At 36.2% G+C, this 22,524-nt stretch overlaps 1 protein-coding gene across 2 annotated transcripts in view; it reads right to left on the reverse strand.

Moving 5' to 3' along the window:
- LOC140159321 (retinal dehydrogenase 2-like) overlaps positions 1–21,832 on the reverse strand; it is a 31,040-nt gene extending 9,208 nt beyond the window's left edge. The window contains exons 1-12 of one of the 2 annotated variants that reach the window (XM_072182760.1): positions 21,673–21,832; positions 19,489–19,557; positions 17,101–17,205; positions 16,634–16,774; positions 15,962–16,088; positions 14,391–14,581; positions 13,362–13,475; positions 12,744–12,846; positions 11,725–11,909; positions 11,023–11,190; positions 10,473–10,630; positions 9,475–9,549 (exon numbers count right to left, since the gene is read on the reverse strand). In XM_072182760.1, the coding sequence (XP_072038861.1) occupies positions 9,475–9,549; positions 10,473–10,630; positions 11,023–11,190; positions 11,725–11,909; positions 12,744–12,846; positions 13,362–13,475; positions 14,391–14,581; positions 15,962–16,088; positions 16,634–16,774; positions 17,101–17,205; positions 19,489–19,518 (1,397 nt within the window). In that variant the 5' untranslated portion in view covers positions 19,519–19,557; positions 21,673–21,832. The remainder of the gene's footprint in view (positions 1–9,474; positions 9,550–10,472; positions 10,631–11,022; positions 11,191–11,724; positions 11,910–12,743; positions 12,847–13,361; positions 13,476–14,390; positions 14,582–15,961; positions 16,089–16,633; positions 16,775–17,100; positions 17,206–19,488; positions 19,558–21,672) is intronic. The other variant, XM_072182761.1, reaches the window with a different exon arrangement.
- Positions 21,833–22,524: the final 692 nt, after the last annotated feature.

Consider the following 22,524-nt stretch of genomic DNA (forward strand, 5'->3'; position numbering starts at 1 on the left):
CATAAAAACAAAGGCATTATGAAGATTGTTAAAATAAAATGAATGCCTTTGATTTTCAAATTGTTTTGCAGGTTGTAACAAATATGTCACATTTTGTTTTGTAGCCAGCCATATATTTCTGAAAGGAGAATTTGTATCAATTATTCACTCTCTTTCTCACATTCATTGGCATGTTTGAGAAAAGATTGTAAATAAAAATATATAAATTGGGACTCATTTCCACAAAACCCTGGACATGTTGACAACCCTTCTGTTGAAATAAAAAGATATGTTGCGCTTTATCATGTTCCTTCCTGTATTCTACGGGGATCCCTTAAGATTAGTTTGCTATTTGGGTATGCTGTTTTCTATTGTCAATATATTCCCGCAACTATTATTTATCTCCCCTCAAGCATGACTTTGATGACTATTTCTTATGATAAATACAGGTTTGTACTTTTGAATTACGTAATCTCATTTGTATCAAGTCATTGCTATAATGTACACTGACAACTGTCAACGTTGGTGGGACATTTGAATTGCAGTTACAGAACATGAGAGAAGGATAAGTAAGTACCAAAGCAGTTTGCAAGCCCTGTTTTGGTATGAGGTAATCTGAGTATATTCACTTGATAATTGTGAAAGAAGAATTGAACACACAGACGAGGAAAGGTGCAGTCTTTGAAATTCATCAGAAATAGGCCTTAATGACAAACAAAAATGGTGTGAAAATCATGACAGACGAGCATACAAGTTAGACACAAGAATAAAAAATACCTCCAAAATGAAACGAAAACAATTATGATTATTGGCATGAAAGATCATAGTCAGGACAATAGAAATTGTTGCAATAAAATAAATAAATATGCGCATGTGTGGGTGGTAGGCACAATTAAAAGTACCAAAAATGTATGAAAAAAGGAAAATTTAGGCAAAAAAGCGCTATAAATATGACTAAATACAATGCTGCTGGATGTTGTGAGTTAGTTGCTATACTAAGTCTCAGAATGCTGAAATTAAACACACCTTTTGAAATTCAAATTTCTTTTTCAATTCAGAGCCTCTCTATGGTGTGCTGCTTTGATTACATAAACATGACATTTTGAAAACAAAGGGTTTTTAAAAAAAAGGAAGAAATGTTTGTTCCCCTCCCATTTTACCTTATCGAACCAGGTACCATTTTAATCTTGCTATTTCTTATTATGAAAAGAACAATGCGTGATAATGCCTACTCAAAATTGGAGATATTCAACATGATCCCCTATCTCTAATAAAAATAGTATAGGTCTAAATAGAGTATAGCATCAACCCTGTGTTATCGGTCTACCAAATTGCAAACCGCACCAGATTCCATACTTTTATTCTCGAGATATTTAGAATTATGTAACAATACCTCAATTTGACTCATTATTTTCTACACTATTTTTCACCACTATGATATATCAGGCAGTGTCCATATGCTATTGTGTTTATACTAATGTCATTACGTAATCAATGATTCGACTTGGCTAATACACATTTGTTTTGAAAGACAAAGGTACAAAACTACAAACTAGTCATCAAAGTCACGCTTAGCAGAGATAAATAATAGTTGCAGGAATATATTGACCATCCCTCGTATGTTGTTATTTGTGATGGCAGAGAAATTTGAATGAATAAATGCCTTTAAGAAAACCATGCCAATAGCACATTTTTGTGAAAGCAATCTGATAAAGACCAAATTTGAAAAGCAATTCTAGGATAAGTAGTGCAATTGAAGTTGTTGCATTTTGAAGCCAATGTTCAAGATTATATAAACATTTTGGGGATTGCTATATAATTTTATCATGAACAATTTTCCAACTGTGCCAAAGGTTGGTCAGTTAATTACCTTCCCCCCCTTTTTTGTTTTAGCATTATGTGTAACTTTCAATATTATGATATTGTGGTTTCTCGGAAAAGTTCTTTGAAGAAAAATAAATTATCTCGCTATCTGAGAGGGAAAATAAATTAGCTCCACACCTCCACCTCAGACTAAAAAAAATATTTTAAAAAATTGCTCCACGTCGGGTCAACAAAAAGATTTGGTGTCAAGGGTGAAAACAAATTCATTTTCATCATTTAGGGAGTGTTCATTAATACTTTGACAGACAAAACTTTTTGACCCCCCCCCCCCATTATCGTATAACAAACATTATACTTAATACATGTAATGTTGTTTCCAGTAGGCCTAGTGTGGTATCTGGGACACATGTCATTGAGGGAGGCAAATGTTTGAAATATTCCCGGTGGGACAATTGCGCATGAAATACAAGCCCAAGGATATTTTCATTTTATACTTAATTTAGATTTGTCCCATTTATCTGATTTTATAGGGATAAATGAAAAAGAGGATTTATTTGGAGGTTCATAGGCACATCAGCATATAACTTGGATCCGTGGCTAATTATGATAGTACAAATGCGTGCGAAGCGCGCAAAAAATTTGGCCATATTGAAGCTTGAATGATCAAATATTGTTAAAATTGGAACTAATTTATTATGCAAAAAGCTAAAATGGTATCAGGTATCAGTTTTGGGCCCCAAAGACCATGGCACCTGGTTCTGTGCCCACTCTACCCTATGGTAAATCTATCCATGGGCCTATGTGTACAAAATAATTTTGCAATGAGAAATAGTAAACTGAAACGTGCAAAGAAATCCAATTTAAATTCTATGATAAAACCCAAACTTGCCCATGTTTCAAGTTTTCAAGTTTTTATTTGGAATTCACTTTTACATCAGCGGCACTCATCTATCTGATGGTGCATCCAAGACATTAAATATACAAACAAAGCTTAATAATTATCAACAATTATATAACAAAGTAAAAATATACTCAAGCAAAGGGTACATATAAATAATCTAAAGTGAGGAAGAGGGTTAAAGAAAGAGAACGGATGAAAGAAAGAAAGAAAGAAAGAAAGAAAGAAAGAAAGAAAGAAAGAAAGAAAGAAAGAAAGAAAGAAAGAAAGAAAGAAAGAAAGAAAGAAAGAAAAAGCGAAAGAAAGAAATAACTTAATCAATTGTTACAAAAAAAAAGACACGTACAGTGTCATACAGATATACTTATACTATATAATACATGTTTGTATGAGCTTTATAAATCAATACATTAATATGGGTTATAATTATGAGATCATAAGTCTTTCAATATATTACTCCTTTCTTTCCACGCATCAGTGAGAAACATTTTACTACATTTATCAAGTATAGACCCTAGATCATAGCTATCTTCGAAGATGTTATCTAGGAGGAGATGGTGTCTAATATTTGCATCCCCAACCGAGAACATATGCCAAATTACTTCCCACCCTTTAGAACATAGATCTCTTTCAAGTCTTTTGAAGTGGTCGTTCCTTATGTAGTCCAAACTTGTACAATTGAATAGAAAGTGATCAACTGATTCCTCCTGGTTTAAATTGCATAACTTACAAAGACCCGTGTTTTTATCTGACCATGACTTTTTCCTTCCTTCCAAATCTAAAGAATTAGAGCGGGCTTTGAATTTTAAGTTTGACCCATAAAAATTCAGTTTATCAAGTAGGTATGGTTCTAGTGATGGTCGCTCTTTGTACCTAACATAGTCGTCAAGAGAAGATTTATTCAAGGCTTTGATTCTCCAATTGTCATAGTCAAGCTCTTTATTTACATTCTTAAAGGTGTTTGACCAATCTGCATTGTTTGATTGGTCGGTGAACCCATAATTGTAAAACATACTCATATTACATTTCTCTAGAGAACTTTCCATATCACAAAGCCAGCCCCATTTCAATTTGTCTTTGACTTGGAAGATTGCTTTAAACAATAGTTTTGGTAACCTGTTTTCATCCATATCCTGAAGCCTCTTAAAGTACTTGGCACGAATATTATTTTGGATAGAGGCAATAGTTTGCCATCCAAGGTCACCATATAGGGCCTCTTTAGCAACGTTTCTTGGTGCTTTGAGAATAGCTCGAGCCATGTGGTATTGAATATTTTCGAGCTTGTCTATCACTGTGATACCTTTACAAAACCATATTGCACATGCGTAATTGATTGATGACAGTCCAATTGATTTCCATAGGAGATCACCATAATAGACCCTATTAAAGTCATCTTGGTCATCAATTATTGATTTGATATAACCAATTAATCGATTACCTCTTTTAACAACTTCCTCGATATGAGAGTGATCTGACATGTTCCTTGAAATGGTAACACCTAAATATTTGTACTCGTTGACCTCTGTGATGAAACTATTACAAAGTTTCCATTTTCTATCTACATTAACACGCTGCCCGGTGATGAGAACATTCGATTTGGTATAATTAAACGACATTTTGCATTTATTAGAAAACTCGCTTGCTGTGTTAAGGAGTAGGTTAAGGTCATTATCATTATTTCCAATCAGAACTACATCGTCTGCCCAAAACAAACAGCCAATATTTGTACCGAAAATACTTACACCTAAGTTTTTGGCCTTGATCATTTTTGCAAGCTCATTAATGTAAATGCAGAAGATAATTGGCGAAAGGACACAGCCTTGTTTCACACCTTCATCTACAGTAAAGAAATCAGTTTCTACATCTTGGAATATTACTTTACTTTTTACATTTTTGTACATGTTTATAATGATATTTAAAAGATTACCCTCAATACCAATACTCCTCATAACTTTAAACAGACCTTCTCGCCAAACTGTGTCAAAGGCTTTCTTAAAGTCAAGAAAAGCCATAAATGTTTGCTTGCCTTCAGCTTGTCGCGTTGCAATAATACTTTTAAGGTTGAATATATGGTCTTCGCAGCGCCTGTCTTTACGGAAACTGCCTTGCACTTCAGTTAGAATATTGTTATCTTCAATAAACTTTGACACAGTTTGCGCGATAATCCTATTATATACTTTTGAGACACAAGATGTTAAGGTTATCCCCCTGTAATTGTCAAGATCTTTAACATCGCCTTTCTTAAAGATTGGTATTATAATGCCTTCATTCCATTCATCTGGAATACACTCAACTTTTGTTAGTCTTTTGAAAAGACTAAATAAGGAAGACATTAAAGCATCTCCGCCGTTTTTGATAAGCTCATTAGTAATCTTGTCAATTCCAGGGCTTTTATTAAGTTTACAATGGGAAATTGAATCAACAACATCTTCAATAGTGAAGGATAACCTGTCAATCTTAACATTGACATTCTTCCCATTCAACTCACAAGTCTCAAGGTAATTAGGAGTGTTTGAGTCATCCTCTTCATTAGCATAACAAAGGTTATGGTTCATTTTACCTAAGGTATTATAGTACATCATAATTGAAGTTTTCATAACTTCCTTATCTGAAGTGGTTTGGTCAGTTCCTGGAATCTTTATTGATGTAACTTTATTAATTGGTTTAGCTCCTTTCAATTGTTGCCAAAAGTCCCTAGTCTGTGGGCCACCTTTTTTCATTATGTCAGAACACCTATCTACTCTCATTTGCATAATCTTACGTTTAATCAATGATTTACATTCAATTCGCTTCTTTTGATAGTCCTCCCACAGTGAATCACAAACCTGCCCATCAAAGTCAGGGTTATCTTTTTCTTTGAATAAAGTCGATGTGTCTTACATGCATTTTTCTTCTGTTTATTCCTTCCAAAATGTCATCATCAAACCATGCCTTACATTTGTTATCTTTGTATTTACAACCAATTGTGTCTTTTGCTGCTGATATAACACCATGTTTCCATTCAGACCAAGCTTCATTGGCAGACATATTAATAGGGTCCCAATTATGGAACCTTGTTTTCAAGACCTCTTTGAACGGTCCCCAATCTTGACTAGGCTTGATATTCCAGTACATATCATCTTTGGGATTACTTTTCAACTCAGAATTATTTTTTGAGAACGTGTTATTCACATGTTTAAATGTTGTTACAATCATGTTATGGTCACTACCTAAGTGATATATTCCTTCCTCATCAATTAGCATATTATCAAGTCTATCAACAACACTTTGTGATACACAAACATAATCAAGTACACTCTTTTGTTGGTTTCTGACCCATGTATACACACCAGTACATTTGTCATGTAGGTTAAGAATTGACAGATCCGTTGCATCACAAAAATCAATTAGACCTTGACCATTGTAATCAACAGTCTTATCCTCATTTAAAGGATTCATACCGATTTTCCCATTAAAAGTGATCGCAAAAATGTTGGGTTTTCAAGCGGAAAACTTTTTGGGGCCCCCCCCCCCTTTTCCTACCACCTAAAACTTTTTGGGCCCCCCTCTTTTAAGGTCCAAAACTTTTTGGCCCCTCCCATTTTACCAGCCCCCCCCACCAAAGTATTTCTGAACACTCCCTTATAATATTTTAGCTTCGTACATGTATAATTCCCCAATATTTTGATAAGAGGGTATGATCTATACAATCCTCCCCATGCATCATGTTGATATCTGTATGCGGCTTTTTGGCCTAAAAATAGCCTTTGCGTCTATTTAGTCTATTTTTGTATAAACCATATTTCACACAATTTAGCTTCAATATGGCAAATATTAGGTGCTTCAAAGTGCGAATTTGTACCATAAACTTATTCTGTGGGTAGGTTTAGTTTCACACTTAAAGAATTGTTTTCCAACCCCAGCCCCCCTACCATGTCAAATACAAATCTATGCCACTGACTTGGAAGGCCCTGCATTCGAGTCCCACCTTCTCCCCCTTTTCACTAAATCACATTAAAATGGCAAAAAAATATATGTGACGTGTCATGTCAAAAGGAGACACTTTTGGGCAGGATCGTAAATGGAGAAATAGCCAAAAATCTGCCCGGGGTGATTTTTTCACAATTTGGGTTTGTTGCGAATTTGTGATGTTAATAATGTTTAAAATATTATCTGATAGTTTCAGACCGGAATATAACTGGCATCTTGTATTTTTTGAGACATTTTTCAAGATAATTCATACTCTCAACATTGTCAATAATATTTTTAAATGCAGATATCTCAATTTCCAATTTTATAATACCATAACTTACGAACTCATAATATCTTCGCTTAGGAATGTCCGATTTCATTGGGGAAAACGGTGTTGTGGAGCAAAATATCTCTATATTTAAGATACGTAAAAACCTCAAAATTGATAACCTGCCCAAAAGTGTCTCCTTTTGACATGACACGTCACATATTAAAAATAAACCGGATTGTTTTTGTTTAATATAGTCTCTATTCAATTTCACTATATTTTTTTTTAATCTGGCAATAAACTGTAGTGATTGTATCTGTTGACTTAAATATTTACAATAAAAAAACAAAAAAACATTAGAACATTATAATTAGGTGTAGGCCTAAGTTTAACTCTTTAAAACTGTTACTCATATTAAAATGAAGCTTGTTTTCACTATGCAGCAACAATAAGTTTTGTATAACAGTTTAGTCAAGAAAGGCAAATTTCTTGTCTTTACTTAATTATGTCTAGAATTTCCTTCGAAGTTTCATTCAATACATAGTGAAACAAAAGTCCAGAAATTTACCACTTCTTGACAAAACATGGATTTTGTTTTCATCATTTATAATAGTTTAGCTTCGTTTTTATATAATTCCTAAAAATTTTGATAAGGGGTATTGACAATCCTCCCCATGCATCAAGTTGACATCTATGTAGCTTTTTAGCCTAAAAAGAGCCTTCATGCCAGCCTATTCATTCTATTTTCACACAATTTTATATAGCTTTAATATGGCAAATATTAGGCACGTCGCACAAATTTGTACCATAAACTTTTGTTTAAGGGATCTGGAATGAGCGTTTTGAGCGTTTCTACAGTATTTTTTGTGGGACATGCGAGCACATCAGACATATCGAATTGCATTCTGAATACGAAGAATGTCTTTCTGATATCAAATAATTTTCATTTTTTGAAATTAACGATACAATACAAATTTTATGACAAATTATTAAAATTACGCGCGTATCATGTTTAGGGTGTAAAAGCATGAAATTTTGGAAAAAAGGGTAGCAAAATTGCAATTGCTAATATGCGGAAATGAAATTTGACGCAAGGAATAAAATCCCTGTTTAGGGTGTGAAAAAACAGGTGCGTGTTACCTGTTTATGGTAACGTTTTAGGCACGGGTTAAATCCTTGTTTAGGGTGCTTTTTAAAAGTTGATTATCGTGGATGGTGTACATGCTACAATGGGATTGACCCCCCCCCCAGCTTTTCAGAGCTAAATGTTCAAACAAAAAAAAACCTGAAAGACAGCGTCAAATTGGTGATAAAATAACTCCAATTGGGCTGAATTTTTTTTCTTAATGTATGAATTTGAGCAACAAAAGTAACTGAAAAGTTTCAGGTCTGGGTTTTCAAATTTCACAACTACCCGTGGATACACGGAGTGCGGGGACCGGGAGCATGCAATCTCATTAGATTCAGCATTTGATGGTTTGAAAACCATGATTACTAGCAAATAATAAGATCAGGTATACTGATTTTATACCAATACTAAGGTACTATGAAAAGCTGGAATTCCAAACATGCACTTTTCATATAATGAAAATCTGGAAGACTCAAATTTATGATTTTGGTTGGATTTCCAAAATCTTCCACACCCTTTTCAGAGTAAATCTTCAATTCCAGTTGGAAATTTACATGTTTTTGGGTTGAAATATACATGTTTTTGAATTACCCTGTGGAAGATTTGTACTTTGACCTCAATTCCAGTTGGAATATTGACTACTCAACCTGTTTATTTTGGTACTATTTCAGATGTTTTTGAGTGGGAAATTTAACTTTATTTAATTTTCAGTCGGATACCCTGTGGAAGATTCGCATTTTGACCTCAATTCCAGTTGAAATGTCGACTTCAATTCCAGATCTGGAATGACTCAAACTGTTGATTTTGGTTGAATTCCAAAATCTTCCACACCCTTGCCGTACTATTTCAGATGAAATCTGACCTCAATTCCAGTTGGAATGTCGACGACTCAAACTGATGATTTTGGTTGGAATTCCAAAATCTTCCACAGGGGGTGTGTGGATTTCAAATGGAATAGCCCATTGTTACAATGCGGTTGTAACATGGTCTCTATATATCGGGTTTAAAAAGGCGGACGATTATCAACATTGATGCATTGCTGCAAAATTTCAAATCCAACCGTCATTTCAACCGTTGAAATTTAAACTTTGATTCACTGTTGACATACATGTATCTACCATGTGGCCGGTTACACTTAAAGATCCATTTTGTTGTGCAACCCAAATGGAATGTGTGTCTGGTTTATGTAGTTTAAATGACACATACCCACCACAAATGTTCTTTATACCAGTCAATTAGTTGACCCAAACACTTGTATTTTCTGTCACCACCATGGTTACAGTGAAGTATTTACTTGATATTTTCCAGATTTTTACCTGGCTGTTTAAGGATTCGCTTACAGTATCTTTCGAAGTAATTTAGTGCTTACATATGCATTGACAAGAGTAATTTGTGGGGTGGTATTTATTACGGGATTATCCTTACCCTTCTCTGCCTAATCCTGACATCTTGAAGCCGCCAAAGGGGGCTTGAGTTGGAACCACGCCATATATATTCACCCTAATTGATAAAAAAATAAACAAGAAATAACACAGGTGTTCTAATTTGATTAATGGTAACAAAACATGTGCCAGTTTTGGAATGAAGTTGGCAAGGAACACATTTCTATACGGTTTTGCAACAAGGGTATTCAAAATAATGGTAACTACATGTAAATGGTTCTTTCCAAATTGCAGTCAGTTTTCAACATCATCATCACTGGGTATCATCGTCATCATCATCAAGGGAAAAAATACCAGGGTTTGAAGTGAACTTGACTGCAGTTGCTACTGCTGCTCCTCCTCATCATCACCATTTTCATCATCACCATTTTCATCATCATCACCATTTTCATCATCATCACCATTTTCATCATCATCACCATTTTCATCATCATCATCATCACCATTTTCATCATCATCACCATTTTCATCATCATCAGCATTTTCATCATCATCACCACCATTTTCATCATCATCACCATTTTCATCATCATCATCACCATTTTCATCATCACCATCATCATTACCATTTTCATCATCCCCATTTTCAACATCACCATTTTCATCATCATCACCATTTTCATCATCATCATCATCACCATTTTCATCATCATCATCACCATTTTCATCACCATTTTCATCATCATCTTCATCATCATCACGATCAAAACCACTTTGAAGACATTAAACATCTTTTTATTGCATTGTTAATTTTTTGCTTCTCACTTGTTCATGTTGCTGGGGTTGGTTTATGCCCGAGATGTTAATCTGAGATCCAGCGTTGGGCATTTAAAATCCAAATTGTTATCATTATTTATCATACTAAAATAGCAGTATGCATGGTTTATAAACATTAAAATAATGTGTGCAAATTAGGCAATCTCGCAAAGAATATGATCCACTTTGCTTTATCACTGTCAATGAAAACCACACACTACTCACCACACAATGCCAGCTTGTACACTGTTGGCAATTGTTATAGCTTTGTCAATGTCTTTGGTTAAAACAGATGCTGCAAGCCCAAAGCTTGTCCTATTCGCACGTTCAATCACTTCCTCAATAGTCTTGAATTTGATGATTTGTTGTACTGGGCCGAATATCTGGGAAAGAGTTGACAAAATGGGAGTGTATTTTACAGTTGTCGAACTTATTCAAGAACTTTTAAAAAACAAAACAATGGCAGATACCGTTTAACTTGAAATGAATCCAGAGCTGACCACCAAGGAACATAATAGAACTGTGCAAATAAACCACAATAGTACTCCGTCCTTCAGAGGGGATGCAAGCTGTCGGCCATGTGTACCTATTCATTTTTATCACAATCAGTACCGAGCAGAATATGGAGTTAATCCTGTGTGATTCTGGGAATTCTTTATAGCTCCCCTAAATGGGACTATTTAGGACTCCTGATAATTGCCCAAAATTGAAATGAATAAACAAACTAGGCGTAATTAAATGATTTAATATTTGAGCACTCCTGACTAGAGTTTACCTCTTCTCTTGCGATCCTCATATCATCCTGTACATTAGAGAATACAGCAGGTTCTACAAAATACCCATTTTTTCCTGCCATTCTGTTACCACCACATTCCAGTTTAGCGCCTTGTTGTTTACCAGACTCTATCATCTCCATTACTTTATCGTAACCTTCCTGATCGATCTAAAATGTATGAAAACACACAAAATGCATGTTTCATTAAATAATAAATAAGCATTTATAATGCGCCATTATCTAGAAAATTAAATCTAATCCAATGCGCAAAAATTAAAATACCTAAATTAAACTAAAAGAATTAGGTGGACATTTTAATATACATAGGGTTCAGTAATCTCTCTGAAATATCTTCACTGCCTATGCCTAGCATGCGTGGCTATTAAAATTACATAACACTGTCATTACTCGAGTAAAATGCAATAGAGTGTTTATTGTTTGTTTCAACAGTCACGGTTGCTCCGTGTGGAGACAAACTTGGGTCCTGATGGGACCAGGCTCAAAAAAATGCTCAAGCCAGGCTAGAAAGCCAACGCATGTTGACCTATATGGAAAGAGAAGTGAGAAACAGATTTGAAGACAAAGAACAAGGAAAAGAAGGCCACTTCTAACGTTCAAGTTCTATGCTACTAAATGCTGCTATACCTGTTTTATTCTTATGGAATGAATTACATATGGCTTGGTCATATTTAAGTCACTTACCTGAGGTCCTGACTCAGTTTTCTCATCATAAGGGTCTCCAACTACTCTCTTTTTTGCTCTTTCGACGCTCCTCTTGACAAATTCATCATATATATCTTCCTGGACAAATGTCCTGGAACCAGCAAGGCACACTTGACCAGAGTGAGTATTGATAGCATTGTGACTGACTTCCACAGCATACGCCACTAGTATACAATGAACATAAAATCACAGGGGTTTTATTTTGTGTTGGTGAATACTGGTACTCAATTTATTGCAAGACATATGTTTAATTTTTAAATATTTTGAACCAGTGTTTTGCAATATTTCTTGATAATCCTACACCTGTATAGAGATATATTACAATTATCTCCAAGATATGATGAATAATGATGACTAAATACCCCCACACCCCTCTATACTTGTAAAGACCTAAAACCTTTGCTATCTATAAAACCAAGACCCTTGCACAACCGAAGCTATTCACAGTGGTAGATCCAGGAATTTGGGAAAAGGGGCACGTACACTCAAAAGTTTTTGCTAACACTTTGAATTGGCACGAATCGGCCTTCAAGTCACACAAGCTTGTGCGATTTGGGGGGGGTGTCTGAGAAGGATGGGTTTTTTTTTTTTGGGGGGTCAAGGTCATTTAGGGGTTAGTTTTGGTCCGAGACAAAATACCTTCAAAGTGCCTTCTGCCACATAGCACAGTGACACAATTATACATATGCATAGACTTTAGCCAGTGTCTACTGAATGTTCACATATTTGGGGTCAAAGGTCATTAAGGGTTCACTTCTGGTCTCATTCCTTCAAAATGCCTCTTCTAGCACAAATAACATACCAGTGTGACAATGCCATGTGCAGATTGTGCACACATTCATTAATTGACATTAGCCAGTGTCTATGGCGTGTTCAGATAATTTGGGGTCATAAGTCATTAAGGGGTCACACCATGGCTGTGTGTGTGGTCTTAGACCACAGCTATGTCTGGATTATTTTGTGCCAGTGATTAATATGTTGTAGGTGATATAACTTACTGTCTGCATCAGCAAAGACGATGTTAGGGCTTTTGCCACCACTCTCTATTGCAACATGCTTGAGATTACTCCTACCAGCAGCTTGCTGGATGATTTTGGCAACCTTTCAAGGGGAAAAAGTTTTGTGATTTAGATAAAAGTTCCTCTTACTTTTTTGTCACTTTTTCATTATTATGGTTCCCGCGTAATAAATAATATATGATATAATGAGTATCCAGATGCATGAGATGGATTTTTACAAAAAAATGTTCTTTGGGTATTATTGTCTTATACAGTGGAAACTCATTATAACGAAGTTGACAGGGACAGAGAAATTAGTTCTTTACATCCAAATTTATATTGTAAAAACAATAAATAACAAAAGACTTTTGTATCTTGGCAGGGTTTTTCTTCTATCAGATTTGTGAGGTTTTACTGTACTATAATCAATTTTAGGCCAGATTGTAGAATAATTGCAGGCACTCCAGCGATTAGAGTTACATTTCAAGGTTAAAATTAAAATTAAAATTTTTATGCTTAGGATCTGGGCAAGGAATAGGGCTAAGCGTTAGGTTAAGAATTAGGGTTAGGATTCAGAGATTAGGGTTAGGTTTATTAGGGAACCACTCTCAATTTTACCTCCACTGATCCAGTAAATGTGACTATATCAACATCCATGTGTTCTGATATTGCTGCTCCTGCTGTTGGTCCATAACCAGGCACTATATTGACTACACCAGGTGGAAAGCCAGCCTATGGGAAAAAAGTACACTACATGTACATGTATAAGGAATAGACCAGTTACATTTTAACTGATGGCTTGTTTCGAGTGGTCCTATTATTACTAACAGTCTAATTTCACAGGATTGGATAGGCTTTGTGAAAGGACTATGGTTTTAGTGAGCAGTCCCAATTTTAATTTTAATGTAAATGTTGGGCTGCTTTTTAAAGCAATCCAACATTAACACTAACAATTTTGTTAAATAAGAGCATTTGATTTTACACTAACAATATCGTTAAATATAAAAACATTTTATTGGGTAGGAACATTTAATATATAGTAGAAATAACCAATAAGAAAAAAGTGAACGTTACTGTTTTACTTATGTTAAATCAAAAATCAGACTGCTCACTATCACCATAGTCCTTTCATGATTCTTTTCATTCCCGTGAAATTAAAGTGCTCTCTAAATATAAAATTGTATGAATTCATTGTTTGAGTTATGGGACCACAAAAAATATGTCATATTTCATACCTTTAAAAGATTCAAAATATATACTTGCTCTCTATAATTTACAAAAATCGTCATTAAAATATCACTTTTCAACATGAAATTGAAGTTCACATTTTATAATACTTCATTTTATTAAGTTTGACATTTGACACCCTGCACACCCTTTGGAGAGTGATCTCTCGTATCACACTTTTCAACTTAATTGTAATTCTTAAATTAATTAAATAAATTAAAGAGAAAAAACTCAGTGATTTATATATATTGTGCTACACACAGGCATCTACACACAAGGCTCATCAAACTTGAATTCGCTGACCACTGACCCAAGACATAAACCATTTAGCACCCATGAGGAAATTCTACAACTAAGAAGCACACACCCTATCCATACCATAGTAAACCATCGCAGCCAAGAGAAAAAAAAAATTCTTACCTCTTTGCAAAGAGCACCAATATATATAGCTGTTAAAGGAGTCTGTTCAGCCGGTTTGATAACAGTAGCGTTTCCACAGCATAAAGTTGGTCCTAACTTTTTAAACAATAGAGGAATGGGGAAGTTCCAAGGCACTATTGCACCAACGACACCTATTGGTTCACGACGCGTGTAACAGAAGTAATCACCATCTGTTTCAAGAATACAAAGTAAAGTTATTATATTGTTGAATTATGTAATTAGCTAAGATTGACAGATAATTGCAATAGAATGTCTTGGCATAACATTGAAGCATTAATAGTTTAGCACTAACATGACTAAGACTAGTAGGCCCTACTATATCTCTATCATAATCGTAATCCAACCCCACTAACACTATATCACAACACTATATCCTAACCTTCATTCCAACAATATATCATAATCCTAATACTATATCCTAATCCTAACCCTAATGCTACATGTATCACTTATATCCTAACTCTAATCCTAATACTATATCCTAATCCTAATACTATATCTTAACACTAATGATAACACTATATCCTAACCCTAATCCTAATGCTAACACTATATCCGAACCCTAATGCTAACACTATATCTTAACACTAATCCTAATGCTAACATTATATCCTAATACAACTTAACACTATATCCTCACCCTAATGATAATACTATCTCAACCCTAATCCTAATACTTACACAATATCCTAATGTTAATACTATATCTTAATCCTAATGCTAACATTATATCCTAACCCAACTGTTAACACTATATCATAACACTAATACTAACACTATATCCTAATGCTAACAGTTTATCCTAATCCTAATGCTAACACTATATCCTAATCTTAATACTAACACTATATCATAACCCTATTCATAACATTATATCCTAACCATAAGGCCTAAAAAATGCTTGAATAGCGTAACCTGACCCTAAACTTTTCCTTTGTTTTATTGCAAAAAAAAAAAAAAATTGAATTAAAAAAAAAAAAAGAAATAAGTTCCAAGGCCTTTATCAAATGCATTTTACAGCTTCAAAAGTAAAAAAAAAATCCCGACCTACCTACCCTTCTTTTTTTATGTTACGCCAATGAAACAATTTTTAGGCCTAATGATAACACTATATCCTAACCCTGAGGCTAACACTATATCCTAATCATAATATTAACACTATAACCTAATACTTAATGCTAACACTATATCCTGATACTAACACTATATCCTAAGGCTAACACTATATCATAATCCTAACATTATATCCTAATGCTAACACTATAATTATCCTGATGCTAATTATACTATATCCTAATGCTATAACACTAGATCATAATGCTAACACTATATCCTAATGCTAACACTATATCATAATCCTAATACTAACACTATATCATAATATTATATATCCTAACCTTAATGCAAGTACTATATCCTAATCCTAAGCACGCACTCCCGTGCAAAACCTACCCAATACACAAGGAAAACATCCTCTTACAAAATCATAAGTCAACATAACCCTGGCAACGCCCACAGCCCCCCAATCCCACACACAAAACACCCCATACCTATTGGTATGGTCTTGCCATGTACTTTGTCTGCCCAGCCAGCGAAGTAGCGCAGAAGATCGGCTCCTCTCTTCATGCTAGTGCGTGAAGTACGAATAACCATGCCATTATCCACAGTTTCCAATCTCTGAAAGTAAGCATTATATTCACCATTAAACACAAAATCAGTACGGTATGAAGAGACTATGAAGATACGTCAGCCATCTTGCCCTGTTTGTGAGGGCACTATAACATGTGTGCAAAAACCACCCAAGTCCTGGACTTGGGGGGAGGGGTTGGATTTCACATGCTCAATAAACGCACGTGGTGGATTTGTGTTATTATTATTTTTATACGCATGATAGGCCTATATGTATAACTTCTATAAGCAACAATTTTCCATGCTTAACTCAATTTGGCCAAAGTATGGACTTGGGTGGGTTTTGTATTCAGGTATTCAATTCTGCATTTCAAAGTAGGCCTAATTCAAAGGAAATAGTCCACTTGGGTATATCAGAGAAGCATCATATGTGCACAAATTAATACAAATCAAAGTTTTATGTGTTAGCCAGAGTATGCACAATGGCAAGCGGACTACGGAGAAGTCTAAGCGGAATATACGTACACCAAACAATATGACAGATTGTAGCTGCGTCTGAATTCAAATCTATACATTTTAATTAATGTACTCACTGCCAGATATTCTGCATCCCTATCGACTAGCTCTGCTAACCTATACATGAGACGTCCCCTCTGTGACGCATCCATTTTACGCCATGGTGAACCAAGTTTCATGGCTTCACGGGCTGCCTTCACTGCCAAATCTATATCAGCCTGTACAAAACCCAAATCATAGAAACTTATAATTATCGAAATACAAGTTCCGCAATATTCAATATTACAGTTGACTATCAAATAAAGCATATAAGATAATCATTTCGAAGCTACTCTAATTATAAGATTCCAATTCGGCGAGAATCAAAGCATCCATTTATCATGTTTATCTTCTGCATTTAGGCGACAATCAGTAAGTCATTAAAATCACTCGATTTCACTTTATTCTCGCCAGATAAATTTCTGAAAGATTTCAAGTGGGACGTGAAATCTTTAGAACATCATTTTTGAACGGAAAGGTGGAAATGCCCATAAAGAATGCTTACCTTATCTCCTTCTTGTACAGCACACGTTTTCTCTCCTGTAGATGGGTTGATGGTAGGAAATGTTTTACCGCTAACAGAGTTCTTCCATTCATTGTTAATGAAGATCTGTTGAAATTACAAACACGTCATGAAAACTCAAGGTAGGTAAATTAGGTAATTACTGTGAGTGAACATGCGCTAGATCTGATAATCACACTCTTATTAATGCATTGCAACAGCAGCTGTACACGATTGTGCCATTAGGCCTACTTTGGAATGGATAATCCTAATAAATAGTACCGCGATTGTAATGAACTACCGGTATGTAGTATTAGGCGACGAAAAAAAACATTATTATACTACGTGTAGGCTTATTATACTACGTGAATATTTTAGATCGACGTCAGAAAAACTCGCCGTTCGGCGTGGTGAAACTCGCCGTTCGACGTGAAAACTCGCCGTTCGGCGTGGTGACCCGTAGGCCCCTATAGCGGGCATAGCGGGCTTCTCGACCAGTATAGCGGGCTTCTCGACCAGTAGGCCTATAGCGGGCTTCTCGACCAGTATAGCGGGCCGCTTCTCGACCAGTATAGCGGCCGGGTATAGCGGCAAAAATTGTTCAAGCGTCATTGAGTGTAACCCGGGTGTAAGTTGATGAAATTTGCTGAAAAAGGGGTCCATTGAAAGGCACATGACCGTGCGTGCTAATAAATGCGACCCGCCCCCAAGCCTGACACAGCGGTTCTCGACAGTGGTGGTCTAGGGTCGGTCGTCACATTAGGGGGGGGGGCATGATTGGGGGCATCGGGTCTGATTGGAGGAGCACAAACCGTTTTTCGGCAATTATTTTCCTATGGGATTTTCTAAATTTTGCAATCTACAGTGTGGGCCAAAAACAACTTTACCCAATTAAAAAGGTTCATATCTCAAAATTGAAAACTCTGCTTCAAATTGTTTTCACATATTCGTAAAGAACATCTTCTTAAGAGTATTTGGTGAAAAAACTATCCAAAAATGTATTAAATTATAAACGTGACGCTAGTTTTAAATCAAAGGGTCAAAATTAACTTTGTCCACGCGAAGGCCTACTAGCTGTCGCGTAGCATCACTTGCTATACCGAGTTCGATAGAGAATGAGAACCACAGACTCAGTATACGCACAAATTTGTTCAGCAATTTTATATAACACAACCAAATAAATCAAACATAAACAATTTAAATGTCAAGCTACGATATTTCGTCATGATATGTAGCTTTCATGCTGCAAAGATATAAAAACAATTCTCGTCAAATATGCGCAAAAACAATTGTAACCTCAGACCTCATTTTTTGTAATTTTTTGTCAAATGCTACAAGAAAGTTTGCACTTTTTGCGTTCGTTCGTGGTATGTTCGGCCGGCAAATTGTTGCGTCGACAACTGACTCTGGGGTTAGCTGCAAGTTCCCTTTGAACCGCTGCAATATTTGCAGCTGAACGGTCAGTTCTTGGACGTCCGCTCCGTGCTTTGCATCTATTCATCACACTTCCGAGGTTGTGAAAGTTGTTCATGTGTAGAGTTACGGTAAGTTTTGGCGGGACTGTTACGTTCGGGAAACGAATCCGAAATTGACGCTGCACTTCCAAAAAGCTTTCTGTTCTTAAGTATACTTCTGCCATAAAAATCCTCTCTTGTGTTGTGAATTGCCTTAAGCCTTATCTTGACACCTTGCAAACCTATTTAGAAATAAACCACGCAGTCTCAAAATGCACGAAGACCTATTTAAAATTCAAAACTTGCGCCAGATGAAACCTTTGTAATTGTGTAATTTTTAGTAGGCCTACATGACAAGTAAATGGGGATTAAAATCGATTGTATTTCTTTCATGCATATAAAACAATCATCACTTTTCAAAGACAAGCCAAAAGTGTTTACTAATTACATGTATGCCTAACGCATATGTATGGCTTACTCTTAGCAATCGGACAAATCCCATTGAATTACGTGTGGACAAAGTGATTTTTGACCCTCGGACGTAAAACTAGCACCATTTTGTTAATTTAGCTTCTTTTGCTTTCATTTCTTCATCACATACTCTTAGAAAGATATACATTTAAGAATATCTAACATTATCATGAATAGCTCTTCTATAATTCGAGCAACCACCCTCTAAAATTGGGTAAAGTTGTTTTGGCCCACACTGTATTGGGGGGTTTCGGGAAGGGGTATCTAGTTGTCAGTTAACTATTTTATATCTTTTTGTGGATAGCTAGCAGCTCATGATAAAGATTTCGCATGATTTTGTGGCATTTTGATGAAACAATTCTAGAAAAAAGAGGGTCATTCCGACGACCTTGATGAGCGGGGGGCGGTACCTGGCCCCAGGCTACGCCACTGCCCCATATTATTTATGATAATATAAAGCCCCTACCTGCGTGTACTTTACTTCTGGTGCCGACATGGTTTTTATTTGCTCATATGCTGTCTGGTGTCACAAGATCTGCAAAGGAAAAATTCAAGTCAACATCATTGTGAACATGGTGAATGTCACGCGCGCTTCCACATCAGTGATTATATTAGGCCCAAAAATAAAGTGTATGTTTGGCATCACTTGGGTTTGAAAAAAGTCGGTCTGTCGATTGAGGCCAAACATATTTAAGCCTATACAATCTTTTTTTTTTTTTTTTTTTTTTCCTTATGATAGGGTAATATAAATATGTGAGGGGTGTGTTTGGGGCCCGGTTTGGGGGTGTGTGCTTAGCTGCAGTGCAAATTTTGATTGAGCAACCACACCGCGGAACCTGAGTAGCAGTCTATGTCTTCAGTATCAGTGATAATGCTAAAAATGGACATCCCCGGGATGGACTTTACCCCCGTTATCACGCTCAAGTAGCCATTAGCTGCCATTTTTGCTGAATCATGAAATGACACTGTAGTAGTGTCAGCCTATATAGCGTAGGCCTATAGGCCTATCTTACAGACTGATATTCGTGATAGGGCCTGTCGACTCAGATGGACATAGGGCCTAGGCCCTACGTCTCGAAATGTCATGAAATGTCGCGACGCTAGATAGGGGGGTACACAATTTTGTCGGCAAAAATTGACTGTTGTCGTCAAAACCATGTGATTGTCGGCAAATGTAGTCAAAGCTATGTGTGATTGTCGGCAAATTGCAAGAGTCATAAAATATTAATGTGTTACGAAATTGTGTTGTTATAATTAATAAAAATTCGTTGAATATTTTGACTAGCCGCGCCTATAATCCTTTTTTTTTTTTGCTCTTCACTTTTTCAAACCACCGAGAAAAAATTGGGTCAACCTTTTTGGGCTGATGAGGAAGGGGCAGCAAGATTGATTTCCGTCGGCAAAACATGATGTACACCCCCCTCCCGAATCATAATGGTCTAGCGACGCCCTGAACCCCCCCCAAGTGGTGTCAAATGCACAAAGTAAAGAAACAATTTCCCCACCGGGGGTAACACTCCTCATAAGAACTGGGTCCCGGAATTGGTCAATTATTCGGCATATTTTGGATCCCTTTTATAGGCCAATCCGAAAATGTGGTGTCAAATGAAAGAGAAAGAAGTAAAGGTATTGAAATGATTTTCCCCACCGGGTCAATATTCCTATTTTGGGTCCTTTCATTTCTCGAAATGCCAAGAAGGTAGGACCCCCACCAGTGGTGTTAATGAAAGAGAAAAATATAAAGAATAGGGCCTATAATAAAAATAATTTCACCATGCGGGGGTGACAGTCCCAATAAGAATCTGGTCAATATTCCTATTTTAGGGTCCTTTCATTACTCGAAATCCCCAGAAGCTATATGGACCCCCTGTGGTGTCTAATGAAAGAGAAAGAAGTAGGCCTAAAGAATTATCAAAATTATTTGAATCGGTGTCAAATGCAAGAGAATTTTAAGAATAGTGGGTCCTATATAGGCCAAGGTCTATTAATAAAAATAATATCCCCACCGGGGGTGACACTCCCCATACGACTCAAGTCAATAGGCCTATTCCTAGTTTGGGTCCTTTTCATATCTAGAAATCTCAAGAAGGTATCACCCCCCCCCCCCCAATGACAGTGGTATCAATCAATAGCGTATCATAGGCCTAGGTTAGGTCATAGGCCTAGATTTTAAAATCTATGGTTAGGTATATTCCCGGGATATAGGCCTATTCGTCTATTTTAGGCCCTACTGCCGAAGCCCCATGGTTCAGCTATGATGCGGTAACCGCTCTAGAAGTTGTTTAAAGGCATATTGGAATGTCATCTTTCCCTGGGTAAGATCTGACACCGGCCAGGCCAGCTCATGGCCAGAGGGTAAGATGAGTAGGTTTGCTTCACCTTGAAGTCAAGGATAGTCTTGCTATAAATAGGGGGGCCTATGGGCTAACTTTCCCCTAGGCCATCCAATATCATGCCATGAATTTGTAGGACTACAACTGGTATCATCTGTTAATTTTATATGTGCCTTTAAACAGCGTAAAACTCGCTCTTATCAGCCTATATCCAGATATATATGTATATATATATATATATATATCATGCCTATAGTCACATACATGTATGTACGTAGCCTATCATATCATGAATACTTTAATAAAGGTGTACTTACTCTTTGATCGTCAGTCACGCCGTGCCGTCAAGTGAACAACTCAGCTGATGTCAAGCTGCTATCAAACACGCTAAACAAACAATAATTGCATGGACCAGTTTTGCATCGGCGGCTAGATGTATCGTGCATGCACATGACATGATGGTTCAACTGAAGGTGCCCATGCCCAGTGACCATGACCTCTATGTTCAGATGAACTTTAGGCTACCGGCACCTGAACAGCGCCACCTTTTTTGCACGAATGAAGGGACCGGATAGCAACATGTGCACAGTATTTTTGTGGGACACGAGAGCACATCATATATCGAATAAATAGGGCCTACGAGAGCTTTAATACGAGGAACGTCCTTCGGATATCAAATAATTAAGATTTTCTGAAATTCGCGATATAGGCCTGTTAGTTAGGTAGTGTTCATTAATACTTTGGTAGGGGCTGGTAAAAAGGGAGGGGGACAAAAAAAGTATTTATACACTCCCTAACAGGGGGCCTACATATTTTTTCCATTCAATACTCCGTTGAAATCAATATTCTATTAGTGACACAGATAAAGAAAGTTTACATATGCATTGTGTTATATAGGACTTGCACCTGGAACTTAACTGAATGGGCTAAACGTGTTCATTTATACCTATAAAGTATAATTGTAATTCTCAAAATTAAATATATCACAATTTTTACTTTGGATTTCAAAATCTTTATAAAATGCAGTAAAAGATATCCACAGCAAGCTGCAAGACCCCGCTAATTAGTGTATTGCTTTTCGAGTTAGTGTACTGGAAACAAAACCCTGGTTTTACCTGAAAACAAATCGATTTTTCTTGTAATAGAAACATCATATGGGGTACTACCAT

The sequence above is a fragment of the Amphiura filiformis genome, chromosome 8 (assembly GCF_039555335.1).
Source record: "Amphiura filiformis chromosome 8, Afil_fr2py, whole genome shotgun sequence".
In the NCBI taxonomy this organism is placed as follows: domain Eukaryota; kingdom Metazoa; phylum Echinodermata; class Ophiuroidea; order Amphilepidida; family Amphiuridae; genus Amphiura; species Amphiura filiformis.